Raw genomic sequence first — 21,338 nt, forward strand, 5'->3', positions numbered from 1 at the left:
ATTGTATCCCATTCAGAATTAATTATTATCAAATAAGCCTTTGTATGTTGTTTCAGCATACTCTTATCCAAATCTTATTTATCTCCTTTATGGCCATTTCAAATTCTTCTAGCTCCAGGAAGTCTTCAAGTTCTGTGCAAGCAGAATGAACTGTACCCAATCTTTCTCTGGGTGCCAAGATGATTCACCCTACCATGGTACATATTGCTATAAACCATTAACATACATAAGACTATACGCTGTTGAGAACGACGACTTTCCTTTGTATCCTCGGTTTCTAGTTCAGTGTTTGATCCTCAACAAATAAGCAAAAGTCCGCTGAATGGATCAACTGTTCACAATTATCTTAAAATTCAACTACTCCGTTGATAATCAAAGACAGACAATTGCTAAAGGTCCCAGAATAAGTATAACTCATATTTTATCCTAAATGTTGTAGCAACAGTTTAATGACTGGTATTTTCGTAAAAAGTTATACAAATACAATTATACATAAAAGCATATAAAATACATAAGAGTTCATTCAGAACTGGAAATTTGTCTGCTTATGATCTGTTGTTTGGGGGGGGGTTGTAAAAACACATAGCACGTGTCTATATTCATCAAACTGCATTGGTTTAAAAAATTATTGACAAAACATTTTTCTTGTCAATTTTTTTTTTTATTGTGCTACTTGTGCAAAGGAATGAAATTGTTTTCTGAATTATGTTTAATTTAGATCTTTAAATTACTCATTTAACAAGTTCATTTAAATAAATTTAATATTCGGTAAAGGACAAGCAGCTTCAATACAAGTTTGATAATTATTATTTAAAAAATTAATAAAATGAAAGTCATAGTCAAACTTTCAACAAGGCAATGTAACATTTAACACTAACCTGACTAAAAGGCCGCACTCGTACTGCTACTTTCACACTCTCAATACTTGGCATAGGCATTTTCATCATTTTCCCATTATCCGTACTGTTATTTGGTAGAAAAATAATGTAGAAGGTACACCGCTTATGCTTCACACTGAAACACTGAAAGCTTAGCCAACAAAAGCAGGCTGTTTCTAGACAATCAATTATTAATGGTCCATTCATTACACACTATCAATTACCTGTTATAATTTTACAATACTTATTTATTGATGAATTGTATAGCCCACATCAAGTATCACCACTTAATTGCACAGTCACATTGCAGAAAACAGTGGTTTTTCTTTTACTTTTTCCACATCTACTCACACCCTTTACCCATCCTCAATACTCTGTGCCTGAGGTCCTATGAGAATTTGTCATTTTAAAACCTGAATGAATGTTAAGGGATTTCTGTGACTCAGTAGCAAGCTCCTTCACAGCGAGAATGTTTATAAAATTTGTTCAGACTTTTCATTCTATTAATATTAGGCACATACAAAGTGCACTGAATAGCCACAAAACAGCTTTTGTTTTTAAAAAAACACATTTCCTTTCTTACTACTCAAACCCCTTTAAGAAGTTGCTAGTGAGCAGTGAACCGGTCAGTCTAACCTGGATAATTAGTCTCTGAATAATTAAGAGACTTTAAAGATAATAGCCTTTAAACTTGCTGAACAAGAAATGCCAACATTATATTTAATCAATGCATTACTTGGAAAATTACTAATTTGAGGTAGAATACACAAAATATGTTAAACTACAAAAAAAGTGGCAAAATTACATGCCCATAATTCAATTTCAACATAGTAACAGCCTTCCTCAATTTAAGATTAGAAGTCTTAATCACAGAAGCAAAGTGCATAAATTATAAAACAGCAACTTAAAAAAAAAACAGTTCAGTCATCTTCAAACTGGTCTAATACTTTTAACTATAGACAAAGAAAATGGAACCAATATCTACTAGCATATAAAATCATTATTAAAACAGAAATCCCGTCTCAAAAATCTAACAGACACAGACTACTGTAAAGTATACTTTATTTAACATTCCAATAAGCCATATTTACATATTATATAAATGTATGAAGTCTTATTATAAAATAGAAAAAACTGCCTGGACTAAAAGAATCACACTCCATATGGAGTTACTTTACTTATTGAAGACATTGTTTACAAAAATTTACAATAATTTATATAAATTATTTTCTTCCAAATTAATGATTTTTAATAATCCACACAATTCTGATGACTTTACAAATAGGTGTACATTAAAAAACTTGAAAAAATTACAGCATTTTTCTGCGTAGAACTTGCTTTGGAAAAGAAGACAACTTCTTCCTGCTCCTTCCAACAGTTTTTCCTGTTACTTCTGCAGTCTTTCTTGGTTTGCTCTTGACTCCATCAACTGGGCTTGCCAAGGGAGAAATCAGCTTAATTTCTACTGGGGGAGGTGACCAACTTTCTTTTTCTGTGTTTCTGAAATAAAGATATAACTCAAGTAAGAACAAACATGTTACAGTAGAAAATGTAGTCCACTTCCCAATATATGAAGAAATCTTAGGTATTACCTTTTTCTAGTGCTTTCATTTTATAAAGGAGAAGTAAAATAAAACTTTAGTCAAATAAACTAAATTGAAGCACTTAAAGATTCACATGATAGAGATTATCATCTATGTTTGGGATCCTCAAAATAATTACTGTTTGAACTTTTGTTTAAATATTTCATATGCATTAATAAATACTACTGGTTTACAAGGAAGGGCCATAAGGAGAGCCCAGCAGGCCCATAAAATATATGAGAAATGGGAATTCTCAAATACCTGCAATTAGAAACTATGTATGTACTTCAAAATATGAAGTAGTTTTCCACATATACACAAAGCCAATTTATATGTAGTGTTATTAATTGTAGTCAAAAGCTCTCATTAAATCAGTTTTTAAAGTAAGATAAAATGAATTACTTTGTACTTTTATGAAATTCAACCATATCTAAGCAAAATATATCCAAAATGGGAGTAATTTTGTGATGGATGAAGTTTTAATTGCTAATAATGACATAATCACAGGACTTTTATGTTTTTAATGACTTATATTGATAGTTTTATCCCTCTTCACTAAAGAAAAGGTGAAACATTGCAGTCCCCTCCCCAAATTCATTGTGAAAAAACAAAGCTTTGTTGAGTATTCAACTATCCCCACCCTACTGTGCTTAGTCACGCAGTCGTGTCCAACTCTTTGTAACCCCACGGACTGTAGCCCCCCCAGGCTCCTCTGTCCATGGTGATTCTCCAGGCAAGGATACTGGAGTGGGTTGCATGCCCTCCTCCAGGGGATCTTCCCAACCCAGGAATCAAACCCAGGTCTCCCGCATTGCAGGTGGATGTTTTACCATCTGAGTCACCAGGGAAGCCCTTCACTCATCCTTTTTAAAGAAGGGGTTTTCATGCTATGTTAAAACGCATATTAAAAAGCAGAGACATTACTTTACTGACAAAGGTCTATCTAGTCAAAACTGTGGTTTTTCCAGTAGTCATGTATGGATGTGAGAGCTGGACTATAAAGAAAGCTGAGCACTGAAGAATTGATGCTTTTGAACTGTGGTGTTGGAGAAGACTCTTGAGGGTCCCTTGGACTGCAAGGAGATCCAACTAGTCCATCCTAAAGGAGATCAGTCCTGAATATTCACTGGAAGGACTGATGCTGGAACTGAAGCTCCAATACTTTGGCCACCTGATGCAAAGAACTGATTTATTTGAAAAGACCCTGATGTTGGGCAAGATTGAAGGCGGGAGGAGAAGGGGAAAACAGAGGATGAGATGGCTGGATGGCATCACCGACTCAATGGACATGAGTTTGGGTAAATTCCAGGAGTTGATGCTGGACAGGGAGGCCTGGTGTGCTGGAGTCCAGCACATAGTTGCAAATAGTCAGACATGACCAAGTAACTGAACTGACTTTCATGCTATGTAAGACAGTCACCTTCTGCAGTGAAATCTAGATGGTGATTGCAGCCATGAAATTAAAAGACGCTTACTCCTTGGAAGGAAAGTTATGACCAACCTAGATAGCATATTCAGAAGCAGAGATATTACTTTGCCAACAAAGTTCCATCTAGTCAAGGCTATGGTTTTTCCTGTGGTCATGTATGGATGTGAGAGTTGGACTGTGAAGAAGGCTGAGTGCCGAAGAATTGATGCTTTGGAACTGTGGTGTTGGAGAAGACTCTTGAGAGTCCCTTGGACTGCAAGGAGATCCAACCAGTCCATTCTGAAGGAGATCAGCCCTGGGATTTCTTTGGAAGGAATGATGCTAAAGCTGAAACTCCAGTAGGCCACCTCATGGGAAGAGCTGACTCACTGGAAAAGACTCTGATGCTGGGAGGGATTGGGGGCGGGAGGAGAAGGGGACAATGGAGGATGAGATGGCTGGATGGCTGGATGGCATCACCGACTCAATGGATGTGAGTTTGAGTGAACTCCGAGAGTTGGTGATGGACAGGGAGGCCTGGGGTGCTGCAATTCATGGGGTTGCAAAGAGTTGGACACGACTGAGCAACTGAACCTAACTGAACACCTAAAACTAATACAACATGCTGTAAATAAACTATATTTTAATAAAAAAGTTCGGTCACTCAGCTACATTAGTGAGATTTTAAGTGCTCATTAGCACTGACATATTGTGGTGTTGGAGAAGACTCTTGAGAGTCTCTTGGACTGCAAGGAGATCCAACCAGTCCTTTCAGAAGGAGATCAGTCCTGGGTGTTGGTCATTGGAAGGACTGATGTTGAAGCTGAAACTCCAATACTTTGGCCACCTCATGCAAAGAGTTGACTCATTGGAAAAAGACTCTGATGCTGGGAAGGACTGGGGGCAGGAGGAGAATGGGACGACAGAGGATGAGATGGCTGGATGGCATTACTGACTGAATGGATGTGAGTCTGGGTGAACTCCAGGAGTTGGTGATGGACAGGGAGGCCTGGCATGCTGCGATTCATGGGGTCGCAAAGAGTTGGACACGACTGAGCGACTGAACTGAACTGAGTGCATATAAATGCCCCAAAGAATGACCTTTTTCTGATGAGCTTCATTTCTCTTTTTTAAGTTGAGTCTTCACCAATATAATTTTATGAAACAAAACTGAAAACAAAAATTACATCCTAGAAAAAGTCTTACTTGCTTGCTTGTTTTGTTTTTGCAGTCCTGATTCTTTTCACTTGTTGCTTTCCCACAGTTTCAGTTGTTTGACCATCATCTTCCTATGGGTTAAAATTTTTGAAAGATCAACATTAGCTAATTAAATATTCAAAATTTAAACTGGAAAAGTTCTATCCTGAGTCAAGGACTATAGCCAGACAGTGCTAAATGAATTTAACCTCAATAAATAATCAAATGGACTCTGTGTATTTTTTTGGTAGAAAGTATTTTTTTGGTAGAAACCTTGGTCATCTAGGACAGCTCATTATCCCTCAACCCCACACATTCAATTCATCTCCAAATCTTATCAGTCTTATTCTGGAGTCTTTCCATTGTCCACTGCAGTGTTCCATTGCCTCTGTCCAAATCCAGGCTCTGACTGCTGCATACGGATTAGACCACCATCAAATATTTTTTCCTCCCTAGAACTCATTTGTCAATGAAATTACTTAAAACATGCACATGGTTATTTGCTGGCTTGTAAACAGCCCCACCCCCATCCTCATGCACTGCAGGCCTCTGTGCTTTTGCATCTGCTGTCCTCTCTTCTAGCAGTGCCTGTCTCCTTTACCTTCTGTCTGCAGCGTTATCTGAGTATAAATGATTATCATGCTGTCAAATAATTATTTGTATTTTTGCCTCCTCAATTAAACTGAACTCCTGAAAAACAAGGAGTCTGCCTGAATTATTTTTGCATCTTTGTCACTGCATAGTAATGGCTCATAGCAGATAATTCAAGAAATGCTCATGAATTAAGATTGGTAAATATAAAGGTCTCATGCTCATACTTAATCCATAAACTATTTTAAATGTAGAGTTACATGCAACTAGTCAACTGTGACACACTCTCTCCAAGTGTAGTCTGTGGATGACACTCCAGGGGGCTGGGGACCTGCATTTTAAATAAATACATTCAAATAATTCTTATGGGACAGTACAGTTTTAAAACCTTTCCCCTAGGCAATTTCAACTTCAGCTGCCAATAATACACCAAGAGTAATATACCAATCTATCTTAAAGCTAGGATCCCCAAAAGATAATTTTGGTCTTGAAGTATAAACACCTGCTGTTTTTAAAGAAGTTCACCTAGGAAGCACTGCTTAAAAAATAAAAAGCATGCATACAAATAAAATCATGCATTTCTTACCAGTCCATCTGTATGTTTGGATGTATTCAATGGGTTTTTCCGCCTGGTCCTTAAAGCAGGAGGTGAGGAGACAAATTGAGAAGGTAAGTCTGAAACTAATTCTTGCAGCTGTGCAGGAGCCTCTATTTTTTTAGCTAAAGAAAGGCAGAAACAAAAAACAAAACACCATATATATATATGTGCATTTTATATATATATATATATACACACACACACATATAAATTCAACTTACAAAAAAAGTTAACACCTGTGAAGCACGATTAAGGGAAATAAAGCAAGGCACAATAAAAGAGGTGAGGTACAGCATATTTGAAGGTTTGAAATAAGGTGAAGAAAGTTTGTGGCAAGTATACTATCAGAGCCATTTTTCCAACAGCACTTGCTAACTTCATGTATGTCTGGCATATTGTGGTAATTCTTGCAATATTTCAAACTTTTCCACTATTATCTATATTTGCTATGGTAATCAGTGATCTCTGACTGTTGCAAAAAGATGAGACTCACTTAAAACTCAGATGATGATCAGCATTATTTTTCCAATGAGCTATTTTAATACTACCACACAAGACTGTAGTATTGTGTGAACATGATTTTTATATGCACTGGGAAACCAAAAAAATCTGCGTGATATGTTTTGCTGTGATATTCACTTTATTATGATAGTAAGGAACCTAATCTGCAAATATTTCCATGGTGTAACCTGAACTACTTCGTTCCTTAATTCCTACTTCTCCAGCTGCAAGGGTTTTATTTTAAAAAGTGATTTTCTTTACAAAGTAGAGACTCAAACTCTTTCCTTTCAGCTCATTCTGAGCCAGTTGTTCCAGGCAAGAGGAACATAAGTCCACAGCATAAAAGGAAAAAAGCAAGCAGACAAAGTAATAATATAGAAAAAGATTGATAGGAAGATATTCCACAGAAAAACAGAAACAGTTTAAGAATTAGTTGAAAATATGTCATTAAAAATATTTATCACATTCTTGTCTCCATATTAATGGTGATTAGCAATGCAATTATGGAAGTGGCAGGGTACAGCTGAACCAGTCTGCCAGAAGTTAAATCCTAGCTTCTGGATTTATAAGCTGTGGTACCAAAACCAAGTCACCTAAACCTCTCTGTGCCTCAGTTTCTATAATATTCATAATAGTGCTTTAATATTACTGTGAAGATTAAAGATTAGAATAATGTTAGTATATGGTAAGTGCTTTATAGATGCTTGCATGTTATATTATTAAAGAATATAAAGAATGTAATTTACCAATCTCTGAAAGAAAATTTCCAAATTATAGAGTTCAATATTATTTCATCTACTGGGACAATCAAGAGTTCTATGAAATGCCAAATTCTGCTCTTAAAGCATGTGATTCTTAATAAAAGAAAAAAGAGGAGTGAGGTCAGAAATAAAAGTCCTCTCTGCTCCCAGCATAAATAGCATTGGTAGTAATTCTCCTCTTTTGTAGGTAAAAAAACAGACAAACAAACCTATACTCTTTCTATAAAAATGATACATTCTATTTTTCTCCTTCCAGGCTATCTGGAGCAACAGCTTCTTTGGCTTTTCAAAGACAAACTCATATTCCTCACTGAGTTTCCCTCTGCACCCAAAGGAACAAAAATGTATTATCACATGCAAAAATGTTTAGCTCCACATTCCTTCCATATGCTTCTAACAGCCAGACAAGAGTTGATTATATTTCTTTGTATGTCAATTTCTTGCCCACTTCTGTAAGCTTCCTGGGGAAAAGTTCTGATGGCGAGACTTAAGGGCTAGGAAGTTCAAAAGTCCTATAGATTCAGTCCTATAGTAATGTACTGGTAAACAGCTTTCTGGGAAAGAAAACAACAACAACAACAACAAAAACACAGCTCTGACTTACAGCATTTGCCTATTTCGGTGCTACAAATGTTCCATGGTTGGCTCAAAAAATATTCCTGAGTATTTAGCAATTGGCTCTCATCAGCCAGCGGGAATAGGCTCCAAGACACCACTATTTACTCATTATCTGGGTGTCATGGGTGCTCAGTTTCACTGAACTTCACTTTCTTCACTGTGGAAAAAAAAAAATAATGGTACCTAAACTACACTGGGTTATACTGAGAATCAAATGAACTGATAAATGTATACCTTACTATAGACTCAGGCATATAAGCAAACCCTTCTTAAATATCTGCTGCTGAATAATGGAATTACAGAAAATCTACTGAAATGTCAAACTGTACATTCTTTTAGCTAGTGATTCTAAGATACGTGTTTGACATGTTACAATTAAATAGAGGATGGCCTCCAGCTTTCTAATCATGTAATATTTGTGTATCCACTCTTCTCTGTATCTCCTGTTGCTGCTGCTGCTAAGTCGCTTCAGTTGTGTCCGACTCTGTGCGACCCCACAGATGGTAGCCCACCAGGCTCCCCTGTCCCTGGGATCCTCCAGGAAAGAACACTGGAGCTCCTATCCCTCCCTAAAAAAGTTAGTAGGCACAAGGGACAAGAAGGAATTCTAAGAGTGTAGAACCTATAATCTAAGGGCAAAGTAAGAAAGCAAACGAATCTTGGCAGCAATTGCTTTGTTAAAGTAGTGAATACACACAAGAACCCTACAGAGTAGGCATTATTACCTTCACTATAAAGATGAGAAAACAAGATTCAGAAAGCTAGTTAAGAGGCAGAAATGAGAGATGTAAGTCCCAAACTTCTTACCTCTAACTCATCTTAGAAGGTGCTTATTTTTAATACTAGAAAATCTGAAAATGATTCAAACACCTACCAGGAGAATGTTTGAGCTATCTGTGGCACATAAGTGAGTTGAAATGCTACACACGTGAACTTTTACACATTATCAATATGTAAAAAACAAAACACAAAACCATGAACACTCAGGGTTTTGAGGATATTTTCCAGTATCTGAAAAATGCTCATGAAATAAGTAGGAGGTGGGAGGAGTAATATGTATACATACACACATACTATTGTGCATTGGGTTTTATAAAAAAACAATCTATATATCCAGCTAGAAGGATATACAAGCAGATGTAAACAGTGGTTACTAGTCCTCTAGATGGCTAAATTAAATATTTTTAATTTCTAATTTTCTGTGGCAGGCATCTATTATTTTTATTATAGAAAAAAGTTACAGTTAAATGTATATGGATGAAGAATGTAAAGATAACAAAAATCAGAATTATTGAGGTGTTTGGCTATGATAGTCATGAAAAAAGTATAAGAGTTGTTAATGACATTCTTCTACCATTCATTGCTCTTTTTCATGTTAACTTTTATCTAACATAGTAGCTTAATAAAGTTAGCTAAAATCTCACATATTTGGTCATTTCACTTTCCTCCATGGAAAGACAGGCATAACCACACTTTCCTAACAGCATGAATAAACCAAAATAAAAATCAAAATGTACTCAAAAATGGCAGATGGGATGGGGAAAAGGAATTCCTAATAACTACAGATTCATTTTTAGAACAAATGATCAAATCTATGGCAAAGCATCCTTTTCGAGGCTCTTATGTAATATAACAACTTACACGAATACAATATATTTAAAGAGGTTTTGCACAGCGAATGCTAAAGACAGAAAATTTTAGTTTGTGGATTTTTAAATGACTCATCTTTCTCTTGGCCTTCCTCAAGTCAGGAGGCAACTATACAGGATGCTCACCAATGCATTAAAAAATACATGCAAGAGTTCAGCACAACAACAGTCACCCACTTTACTTACACGTCCCTAATCTGCTTTATCAGCACCTTTTTAGATCTTTTTTCTTAACTGTCTCCCTCACTGAATTCTGCCCAACAAGAAATCTTAAAAGCACAAATATACTGTATATCTGTTTATGTACTTTATCTCTGCTTTATACATGGGCTTCCCTGGTGGCTCAGACAGTAAAGAATCTGCCTGCAAGACAGGAGACCTGGGGTTCAATCCCTGGATTGGGAAGATCCCCTGAAGGAGGGCATGGCAACCCACTCTAGTATTCTTGCCTGGAGAATTCCACGGACAGAGGAGCCTGGCGGGCTACAGTCCACGGGATGGCAAGGCCTAAGACATGCCTGAGCGACTAACAGACACACTATACATAAAGAGTGAGAGACTTCACTTCTGTTGAGATGGTATGAACTATACCTATCAAATACAATTAAAAGCTCGTATCATCAGTGAGGGAGGTTGGGCATGTAGCCTTGCCAGTTCATGGACAACAAGAAATATGGATTTAAATAATTTTTGTATCATAATCAAGATAATTCTACTGCTACTTCCCTTCAAAACAATTTGAAGTTTTGGACATCATCTGGAATACGAGACAAAAATGAAGGTTCTATCTGGGGAAAAACCAAAATCAAGTCACTTATGATATAAGGACAGAATGAAAAGAAATGATCCTATTCTAAAAAAAAATTAAACCTATGTCAAGTTAATTATAAGATTTAAAAAGTCACAATGAAGCAGAAAATTCTTGAATCTAAAAATAAACTTTAAAATTAAGATATTAATATTTTACTATTAAAAGATCAAAAAAGTTTTTTTGGGGAAGGGAATTCCCTATAACTATAAATCATTTTTAGGAGATATGATCCAAAAGTGCCTTAACAAAATCTAATCATGTTTGAACTGATTTAAGTTTAAGCTGAAGACTTTAAATGAGATAGAAATTATTCTTAAAAAAAAAAAAAAAAAAAAAGTACCTTTCTCTTTCCTTGGAATCTTTGACATAGGAGGAGAAAATAAAAGAGACTCATTTTTTGGTTCAGAAAGGTCCGGCAACAAGATGGCCTTGGTAGATCTAGTCCGTGTGCTACGGGAAGATTTAGTCAAAGCAACTGTAGCAAGCAATTTTTCTTCTTGGTCATCTGGCTCTTTGTGTGCCATTTCTTCATCTACGCACTTTTCTGGTATTGAACGTAATGAACGTTTTTGGCTTTGGTTTTCAGTCCTTTTTGTAAGCTTCTTCTTAGAGCTCATCACCGCAGCAACTTCCTCATTTGGCATGAAAACTGACTCTTCTAAAGTTGGTTTTCCGACATCAGTATTTTCACTTTTAGCTGGGGTGTTTCTTGTGGATCTCCTTTGGATGCTGAGACCTTCTCTCTTTTTGAGACTTCCTGCTTCTGTAACAGCCTTAGATTCTACATCTTCAGATGGACTGATTTTTCTTGGTCTACCACGTTTCCTAGGTGTAGCAGGCGTACCAAAATCTGCTTGAATAGTCAACTGGGAGGAATCAAGTTTGGAATCTTCTGTAACATCCAACGCACTAACTTCTTTCTTTTTAACCCTTTTACCACGTTGAATAGGCAGCTGTTGTTCAGTGGACTCCCCCTCTTGTTTATATCCTACACTTTCAGAAGCTTCCAAATGAGTACTTCTCAATTTTCTGGTACTTCTGATAGGACCTGCTACTTTGCTGACTTTCAGATCATTTATAACTTCAACACTTTCCCGATTTTCTACAGATTTAGTTCTTCTAGGAGTCCTTTTTGTAGCAGATGAAAGCTTAACTTCTTTTCTAAAAGAACTTTCTTCAGTTGCTGCTTCCAACAGCTGAGATGATTTTAACCTTCTTAATCCCCTACCTGGAGTAACTTTTAATTCTTGTTCTACAGAATTAGCATTTTCTAATGTGTCTTGATTAACATCTTTTTTTCTCCTTCCTCTCCTAGGAGTAATAGAATTTTGAGGTATTTGCTGGTTATGAGATTCTCCCTTGTCATCAGAACAGGCACTTTCCAGAGCCCCTGCAATTTCTTTTGTTTTCCTAGTTTTCTTTGTAACTGAAAGCCCCAGCATCTCAGGAGTAGCAACAGCTGCTGGCTCTTCCTGCTGTGCTGATTTGACATTCAGGTTTTGGACACGTCCTCTCTTGCGAGTTCTGGAGGAAATCATGTCATTAACCTCGCCGACATTTATAGTCACTGTACTTGTTTCCTGAACAGTTTTAGTTGTAGAGTTGGCCAACTTGGTGGAACACTTTACCTTTTGGCTTATTAAAGGTATGTTTTCTTGAATGGACTGTTCCATTGTATCTGAAGTAATTTCTTTACTTCTTGTGTCTTTAATTACATCTAATAAATTTTCTGCAATTGCTACTTTAATTGGTTCAGGCACATATGGTAATGTCTCTACCCTCTGGGACTCCTGATCACTCGTTATGACAGATGGCAAATCTGCAACATGCCTGTGATTCTCACTTTCCTCACTGCATACATGTTTTTCCTCAGTGGCTGCATTAGCTGCTTTAGCTAACACATCAGATGCTGCAGAATCATCTGTCTCTACTTCTCCTTCTTCACCTTCCAAAATCAAGGTAAAGTTGCTCTGTGCCACAAAATGTTCTCCATCCACCTCAGCAATGTCACACTCAGCAGAATCTTTATTATCAGGTAAGTCACAAAACTGTTGCTCAATGGTATCAAAATTGTATTGAAGCTTAAGAGTTCCTGAGGGATACAACTCATTAAATGAAAGATTCCTAGCCTCTTGTCCTGAATCTTGACCTTCAAGCTTTTCATGTTCAATTACCTAAAATGAATGAAAAATAAGAGACTATTAATGTATATATTTTAACCTAAAGTATAAATTTTTTTAAAGACCATCTCACCCTTGGTGTATGAATTGTTAAACATAAACTACATCAAAATGGCATATACTTATGGGTTTACTTTATTAAAATAGCCATTTAAACAATCAGACTTTCTCAGTCAAAATAACTAGATAGAAAAAGATTGAAACTCTGAATGGAATTAAAGTAGAAGTCTACATTTCCCTGGCTAAAAAAGACAGTCTTAACAAAAATGTTAAAAATTATTATGATGCTAACAGTTGCAATAATTAAGGATTTATTCTATTCTCACCCAAGGAAAAAAAAATGAACCGGAGAAAAAGAAACAACCCCCACACTATGTTCTAATGATAATCCCCAAATTACCTAACTAACCACACTTTTCCTAAATAGCATGATCCCCGTAAGGTTGAAGAAGAGTTCACCTACATAAGCTCCCTTGGGCTAGACTCAATCCTCTTCCCTTTGCTGGGGCTGCATAAACCATGAAATTCCTAAGGCTTTCAAGTTCAGTACCTCTCTTGCAAGGGTTTGGTGGAAGAAGGAATGGTCCTTGCATTTACCTTTTGGTAAGGGAAGGGGAGAAAAAGGAGGAGGCAGAAAGTAACAGAGAGATCTCCTGACCAAGAAGGTAGAACATTACCACCCACCTAAACAATGACATTTTCCCACTACCCACACATTCACTGAAAGACTGGAAATACCCAGAAATGAGGATTCCCATTTACACTATGCCCACAAATTTTATTAGCTTCCTGGATGAAGGAAAAGGGACTTTATCCATCTAATTCACAGTGAGAATACTCATGAAATTGAATATGGATAACCAAGACATTTTTATGAGTTAAACTTCCCAACTACTATACAATCATAAATAACTAGAAGAGATTATTTTTCTTCACCTTAAATTCACTTATCATGCAAAACTTACTTGTTGATAATAAAATAGATTTGGTGGGATTTTTAGGACACGTAAGTCATATTAAATAGCAAAAAAAATCCCACCTTTCTGGAGTATATAAGAATTTAAACCCCAGGGAGCAGAATATCATTTTCCCAAAAGTATGAAGGGAGGGGAGATGGTAGGGAATTCTATTTAACTGTACTCAACTATTTTCAGATATATGCTCTGGATAGTTGTGATGTCATGCATGTTTCAAGAGTAGCTAATATCTGTTTTCTTATGGCCAAAAGACCTTTCATTTGAACTGGATACTGAGTGAAAATTATTAAAACTGTGACTTCTTTAACACAGTCTTTTGGTTTTCATGAAACCAATTTCTTAAAGGATGATCTCTATAATTCCACAACGTATTTTATATACCTTTTCAAACACAGATTTTTATAAAGGGATTTCTACATAGTAGTGAAATGCATGAATACATTACATTAGAGCTATGGTCTGAAACCTAACTAAACCAACACTGAGAGACTGACAAGGAAATAAAAAATTATTTTTTTTACATGAATTTCTTGAGTATCAGGAGGATCATCAGAAATTGGAGCCTTTTCTTCTGGTAAGTCAACACTTGCTTTTAGTACATCAACTTCTATTTCATGATCTTCTTTTAAGTTCAATTCTACTTCCTGGTCAAGCCTATGTTCAGAGACCACAGGGCTTTCAGAGGTAACAGGCCCAGATCTTCCACTATCACCAGGGACTTCGGGCATGGCTGAAAAAAAAATGAGAGCTAATCGTCCATGTTTTAAACTAATAAAAAAAAAGATATATACACAACTGGGGAAGCAAACAGAAGAGGAAAGGCTGCACTGCACTTAATATTTCCTTGAACAACTGACAAGAGTGTCAAAAGGAAAGACTTTACAAAGAGGAAAAGCCTACGAGGGTCTATACAGTACTCCTCCTTCATCAGTACCCACTCACTCAGTTTAGACAATACGCATTTGCTTTTCAAAAAGATAAAATATAAACAATAAAACATTAAAAACCTGTGTACACCTGTTTACCTAGCAAGGCCATGTTTGGGAATCTATGTGAAAGAAATACTGACACAGAACACGCAACAATGTATACACAGAATATTCACTGCAGAAATGAAATAGCAAAATAAACTCATCTCTGAATAGCCAGTGTCTAACTGAGAGGAGACACTCAAAAAAAAAAAAAGGAAGGAAGAAGAAAGAAAATTCACTGGGGAAAAAAAAGTCAAATGAAGTCCACATATCTGTTTATCTTCCCTGGAGCAAATTCAGATGTTTGTGATTATTTTCTAATAACAATAAGCCAATCTTGGCTGTAAGTTATCACAAACACAGAATATATATGGAAGTAACCCTGTGTAGATACCTGAAACCCAGAAGGTCAAAAAACGGGTATACAGTCTTGGGTGGGGACTGGTAATTTACTTTTTTCCTCTTTAAATATGTCCACAAAAACCATTCTAAGACTTCTACTGTTAGAACTACAGAGTGTTTTATAAGCAACCAACTGCTCTGATAGCTGACACGCTTCCTCAGAATTCTATTTTTAGCTAGGGAAACAACTGGAGAGGCGTAACATATAACAGTCTGGACTGTGATCCAGATTCTTTTGCCCTAAGAATAGAACACTCTTTAGACAAAACACTGAAGTGAAATGATTCTGAAGTAAAAAACAATACATACATTTATTGCTACCTGCTGTAACTGCAGAGGTACAGGCTTCAACAGAGACCAGTCCTTCGTCTAAGACAGGTACTGTGGACTTCAGGGTGAGGAGTTCCCTTCAGGAAAAGAAACATATACTTCAGTGTGTAAGAAGATCCCATCTGTCCTGGCCTGCTTTAATCCTACCCCAACTCCTACTTTTAAAACCAATGTTCAGAGAATATACAATGCAAGTAACATTCTGAATAATACAACTATGTAATTTACAAGTGAATTTAGAAACAAGTAATGTTGTATTTGTTTTTCTTATTTTCTAATATTTCACTTTGTTGAAAATAATGGCATAACCTTAAACTACAAATAAAATGATTTTAAAATGCTGGTCAGTATAAATTACATGGATGTCAATTTTCAATTATCGGTGGCAACATTCTTCAAATAAACCCATCAAATAGTATGGACATTTTCCCTATATACTCAGTAGATTCAATATTTTAAGGCCAACTGGAAAAAGTATGATAAATGACTCAGAATGGGAGACCAATGTAACCTCTATTAATCTACTTGACCAAAGTTCTAGGAAGAGTTGACAGTGGTCCCTTTATATTCTGAGGTGGCCTTCCCCTGAAGCCAACTAAAGCATGCTGATTTTTAAAATGGGACAAATAAATTATAAAGTTCAAGAAAAAGTATGCATTTGGAATATGTACACATTTATTTATAGGTATATTTGTAAGACTTATCTCAATCACAATGTTTACAGTAAGGATAACCAAGAACCAACAACAAAATAAGTTTACATTTAAAAAGGAACTAGCTTGCCAAGATGTTGACTATTCGCCTAGATTGACACTGATGAATGCCAAATTTCTGATCAAGTGACTGCTTTTTGATTTGTTGCTGCTGTAATCCACTGAACCCATTATAATTTATACTAATTTTCATTAAAAATTTTAAAACCTTAGAATTAAATAACAATCTTGATGATCCTTTTGTACTATTTTCTCCCTCCTTTTCCATGAAGGACTGGCAAAGTTGCAGTTTCCACGATTTCTCTCTCAGAAGTGAAGAATATGACTGAGTTAAACGTATGAGAGGTGACGATTATAATACTGTTTGATGGATGGTCCGTGAAATCACTCTCAGCACTTACAGTGAAGCATTTACAGTCTCTTAAATTCTCATGTTTTATGTGGGTTAATCTTAGTAAATTATACCCTTACAACTTCCTGATAATTGAAGCTGCAATTTTTTATCGTATTCCCTACAATAGCATTACTCCCAAGTGCTGATATACAATGCGTCCAGTCTTGCAATGAGATAAGGAGTTTATGCCAGAAGGTCAATCAATTACCTCAATGATTAGTTCATCTAACTTCCAAAAAGGCTACTGATAAGTATTTTAATAGAAGCTGCTATCTTGTTGCAGACCAGAAAGTCTTCAGTAACTAGCATCAACTTTATTAGTCCACACCTTAAGTAGCATTGTTCTACATCACCTAGTATACTGGCTGGATGTGTTAAGTGCTAAATGAAAGTGAAGAACTAAGAGCATAATAGTTCAAGCTGTCACTGAAAAACAATAACTTTTAACTTGAGTCCTGTAGCAACCAAATGGCAAAGATCAATACTGCCTCTGAACCATCTCCCTTATGATCTGCCTTGGTGCTATAGGATACATACCAGATTACTCTGAGACCACTGAAAGCAGGAGAGCATGGAAGAATGTGTGGCCGTAAGTGAAACTTTTGTTTTTCAACAAAAATAATATTCTTTGGTGATTCTTAAGAGTTCTGCCTCAATTTATCATGTCTCTGTATGTTTAGGAAACATTTGGTATCGTTTCATAATAACTACTAAATAACACTGAGTTGTGCAAATGAATTTCTTACATAACAGATACAGTACTAAAATGGAAATGACAGAGACAAAGATCTAAATAAGAGCTAATCTATGCATGGAACAAATACCAATATTTACTACTGTTTCACAGCTTCATTAAACTTTATCAATATTTGAAATTTTCTCTATAAACTTACTCTTCCCGGACTGATGGTACACAAAGAGAAGCTTCAACTCCTTGAATGGGGCTTAAGTGATTTAATTCTGAAAGCACACCCTCCACAACTAAGCCATCCTTTGCTTCTGCATCTTCTAAAGTGCCTGTAAATAATACAGTTGAGAACATTTATATTTACTAAATGTTTAGCAATTACTTACAGTCTTGGCTTATTACCTTTTAGTAAGTTGTTGGGTCTGCTTTTTTGTATACTTTTAGTTTATTCCTTTGGCATCAGACTACCAGTTCCTTCTAATTCTCTGAGCCTAGGCCAAACCCCACCCCAATCCCCACCCCAATCCCCTCTTTCATCTTTAACTAATACTTTTGGCTTAACGAGTTATCAACTAGCTGAGCTAGCAAGATTCAAATCTAGCTGATTTCACTCTAAAGTCTGTGCTATATAATACTCCCCACAAAACAATAAAAATGTCTATTCGAGACCACCTCATCATTTCAGGACTAGTCAATGAAAACACTATATTCATTGGAAGGACTGATGCTGAAGTTGAAGCTCCAATACTTTGGGCACCTGATGTGAAGAACTGACTCATTTGAAAAGACCCTGAAGCTGGGAAAGATTGAAGGTAAGAGAAGGGGATGACAGAGGATGAGATGGATGGATGGCATTACTGACTCGATGAGTCTGAGTACTGAGTAGCCCCTGGGAGTTGGTGATGGACAGGGAAGATTGGCATGCTGAGGTCCATGGGGTCGCAAAGAGTCAGACATGACTGGCAACTGAACTGAGTCAAAATACTACTAATAACATCCTCATCAAACAGTTACCATTCAAATATTTTAGTGGAACACAGCGCATCAAACGAGTATTTGAACTTCTAAAGATACACTATTTATAAAGACAGTCCTAAATTCTTAGATTACGATTATACAGTGGAAGTGACAAATAGATTCAAGGAATTAGATCTGATAGAGTGCCTGAAGAACTATGGACGGAATTTCGTGACACTGTTTAGGAGGCAGGGATCAAGACCATCCCCAAGGAAAAGAAATGCAAAAAGGCAAAATGGCTGTCTGAGGAGGCCTTACAAATAGCTGTGAATAGAAGAGAATTGAAGGGCAAAGGAGAAAAGGAAAGATATACCTATTTGAATGCAGAGTTCCAAAGAATAGCAAGGAGATAAGAAAACCTTCCTCAATGGTCAATGCAAAGAAATAGAGGAAAACAATAGAATGGGAAACACTAGAGATCTCTTTAAGAAAATTAGAGATACCAAGGGAACATTTCATGCAAAGATCGGCTCAATAAAGGACAGAAATGGTAAGGACCTAACAGAAGCAGAAGATATTAAAAAGAGGTGGCAAGAATACACAGAACTACACAAAAAAGATCTTCACGACCCAGAAAATCATGATGGTGTGATCACCAACCTAGAGCCAGACATCCTGGAATGTGATGTCAAGTGGGCCTTAGGAAGCATCACTACAAACAAAGCTAGTGGAGGTGATGGAATTCCAGTTGAGCTACTTCAAATCCTAAAAGATGATGCTGTGAAAGTGCTTTCAATATACCAGCAAATTTGGAAAACTCAGCAGTGGCCGCAGGACTGGAAAAGGTCAGTTTGCATTCCAATCCCAAAGAAAGGAAATGCCAAAGAATGCTCAAACTACCACACAACTGCACTCATCTCACACACTAGTAAAGTAATGCTCAAAATTCTTCAAGCCAACTTCAACAGTACGTGAACTGTGAATTCCAGATGTTCAAACTGGATTTAGAAAAGGCAGAGGACCCAGAGATCAAATTGCCAACATCTGCTGGAACATCGAAAAAGCAAGAGAGTTCCAGAAAAATATCGATTTCTGCTGTATTGACTATGCCAAAGCCTTTGACTGTGTGGATCACAACAAACTCTGGAAAATTCTTAGAGATGAGAATACCAGACCATCTGACCTGCCTCTTGAGAAATCTATATGTAGGTCAGGAAGCATCAGTTAGAAGTGGACATGGAACAACAGACTGGTTCCAAATAGGAAAAGGAGTATGTCAAGGCTGTATATCGTCACCCTGCTTATTTAACTTATATGCAGAGTACATCATGAGAAATGCTGGGCTGGATGAAGCACAAGCTGGAATCAAGATTGCCGGGAGAAATATCAGTAACCTCAGATATGCAGATGACACCACCCTTATGGCAGAAAGTGAAGAGGAACTAAGAAGCCTCTTGATGAAAGTGAAAGAGGAGAGAGAAAAAGTTGGCTTACAGTTCAACATTCAGAAAACTAAGATCATGGCATCTGGTCCCATCACTTCATGGCAAATAGATGGGGAAATAGTGGAAACAGTGTCAGACTTTATTTTTTTGGGTTCCAAAATGACTGCAGATGGTGACTGCAGCCATGAAATAAACAGACGCTTGCTCCTTGGAAGAAAAGTTATTACCAACCTAGATAGCATATTGAAAAGCAAACATTACTTTGCCAACAAAGGTCCGTCTAGTCAAAGCTATGGTTTTTCCAGTGGTCATCTATGGATATGAAAGTTGGACTATAAATAAAGCTGAGCGCCAAAAAATTGATGCTCTTGAACTATGGTGTTGGCGAAGACTCTTTCGAGTCCCTTCAACTGCAAGGAGATCCAACCAGTCCATCCTAAAGGAAATCAGTCCTCAATATTCATTGGAAGGACTGATGCTGAAGCTGAAACTCCAATACTCTAGCCACCTGATGCGAAGAATTGACTCATTTGAAAAGATCCTGATGCTGGGAAAGTTTGAAGGCAGGAGGAGAAGGGGATGGCAGAGGATGAAATGGCTGGAAGGCAACACAGACTCAATGGACATGAGTGTGAGCAGGTTCCGGGAGTTGGTGATGGACAGGGAGGCCTGGCGCGCCACAGTCCCTGTGATCACAAAGAGTCGGACACGACTGAGCAACTGAACTGAAATTCTTAGAGCAATTAATAATGTGTTCAGTTAGTTCAGTCGCTCAGTCGTGTCCGACTCTTTGAGACCCCATGAATCACAGCACGCCAGGCCTCCCTGTCCATCACCAACTCCCGGAGTTCATTCAAACCCATGTCCATCGAGTCAGTGATGCCATCCAGCCATCTCTTCTTCTGTTGTCCCCTTCTCCTCCTGCCCTCAATCCCTCCCAGCATCAGGGTCTTTTCCAATGAGTCAACTCTTCCCATGAGGTGGCCAAAGTACTGGAGTTTCAGCTTCAACATCAGTCCTTCCAAAGAACACCCAGGACTGATCTCCTTTAGGATGGACTGGTTGGATCTCCTTGCAATCCAAGGGACTCTCAAGAGTCTTCTCCAACACCACAGTTCAAAAGCATCAATTCTTCGGTGCTCAGCCTTCCTCACAGTCCAACTCTGACATTCATACATGACTACTGGAAAAACCATAGCCTTGACTAGACGGACCTTTGTTGGCAAGGTAATATCTCTGCTTTTTAATATGCTATCTAGGTTGGTCATAACTTTCCTTCCAAGGAGTAAGCGTCTTTTAATTTCATGGCTGCAATCACCATCTGCAGTGATTTTGGAGCCCAGAAAAATAAAGTCTGACACTGTTCCCACTGTTTCCCCATCTATTTCCCAAGAAGTGATGGGACCAGATGCCATGATCTTCGTTTTCTGAATGTTGAGCTTTAAGCCAACTTTTTCACTTTCCTCTTTCATCAAGAGGCTTCTTAGTTCCTCTTCACTTTCTGCCATAAGGGTGGTGTCATCTGCATATCTGAGGTCATTGATATTTCTCCCGGCAATCTTGATTCCAGCTTGTGCTTCTTCTAGCCCAGTACTCTGCCTATAAGTTAAATAAGCAGGGTGACAATATACAGCCTTGACATACTCCTTTTCCTATTTGGAACCAGTCTGTTGTTCCATGTCCAGT

General features: G+C 37.2%; 1 protein-coding gene across 4 annotated transcripts in view; it reads right to left on the reverse strand.

Moving 5' to 3' along the window:
• Nucleotides 1–1,923: 1,923 nt before the first annotated feature.
• AHCTF1 (AT-hook containing transcription factor 1) overlaps nt 1,924–21,338 on the reverse strand; it is a 94,067-nt gene continuing 74,652 nt past the window's right edge. For 2 of the 4 annotated variants that reach the window (XM_006062425.4, XM_044943083.2), the window contains exons 30-36: nt 17,456–17,579; nt 15,435–15,532; nt 14,274–14,482; nt 10,936–12,769; nt 6,244–6,377; nt 5,076–5,158; nt 1,924–2,378 (exon numbers count right to left, since the gene is read on the reverse strand). In XM_006062425.4, coding sequence (XP_006062487.4) covers nt 2,189–2,378; nt 5,076–5,158; nt 6,244–6,377; nt 10,936–12,769; nt 14,274–14,482; nt 15,435–15,532; nt 17,456–17,579 — 2,672 coding nt within the window. In that variant the 3' untranslated portion in view covers nt 1,924–2,188. Of the gene's footprint in view, nt 2,379–5,075; nt 5,159–6,243; nt 6,378–8,121; nt 8,293–10,935; nt 12,770–14,273; nt 14,483–15,434; nt 15,533–17,455; nt 17,580–21,338 lie in introns of those variants that run through there. The other 2 variants (XM_044943084.2, XR_006551190.2) reach the window with 2 other exon arrangements.

The sequence above is a fragment of the Bubalus bubalis genome, chromosome 5 (genome assembly GCF_019923935.1).
Source record: "Bubalus bubalis isolate 160015118507 breed Murrah chromosome 5, NDDB_SH_1, whole genome shotgun sequence".
NCBI lineage: Eukaryota > Metazoa > Chordata > Mammalia > Artiodactyla > Bovidae > Bubalus > Bubalus bubalis.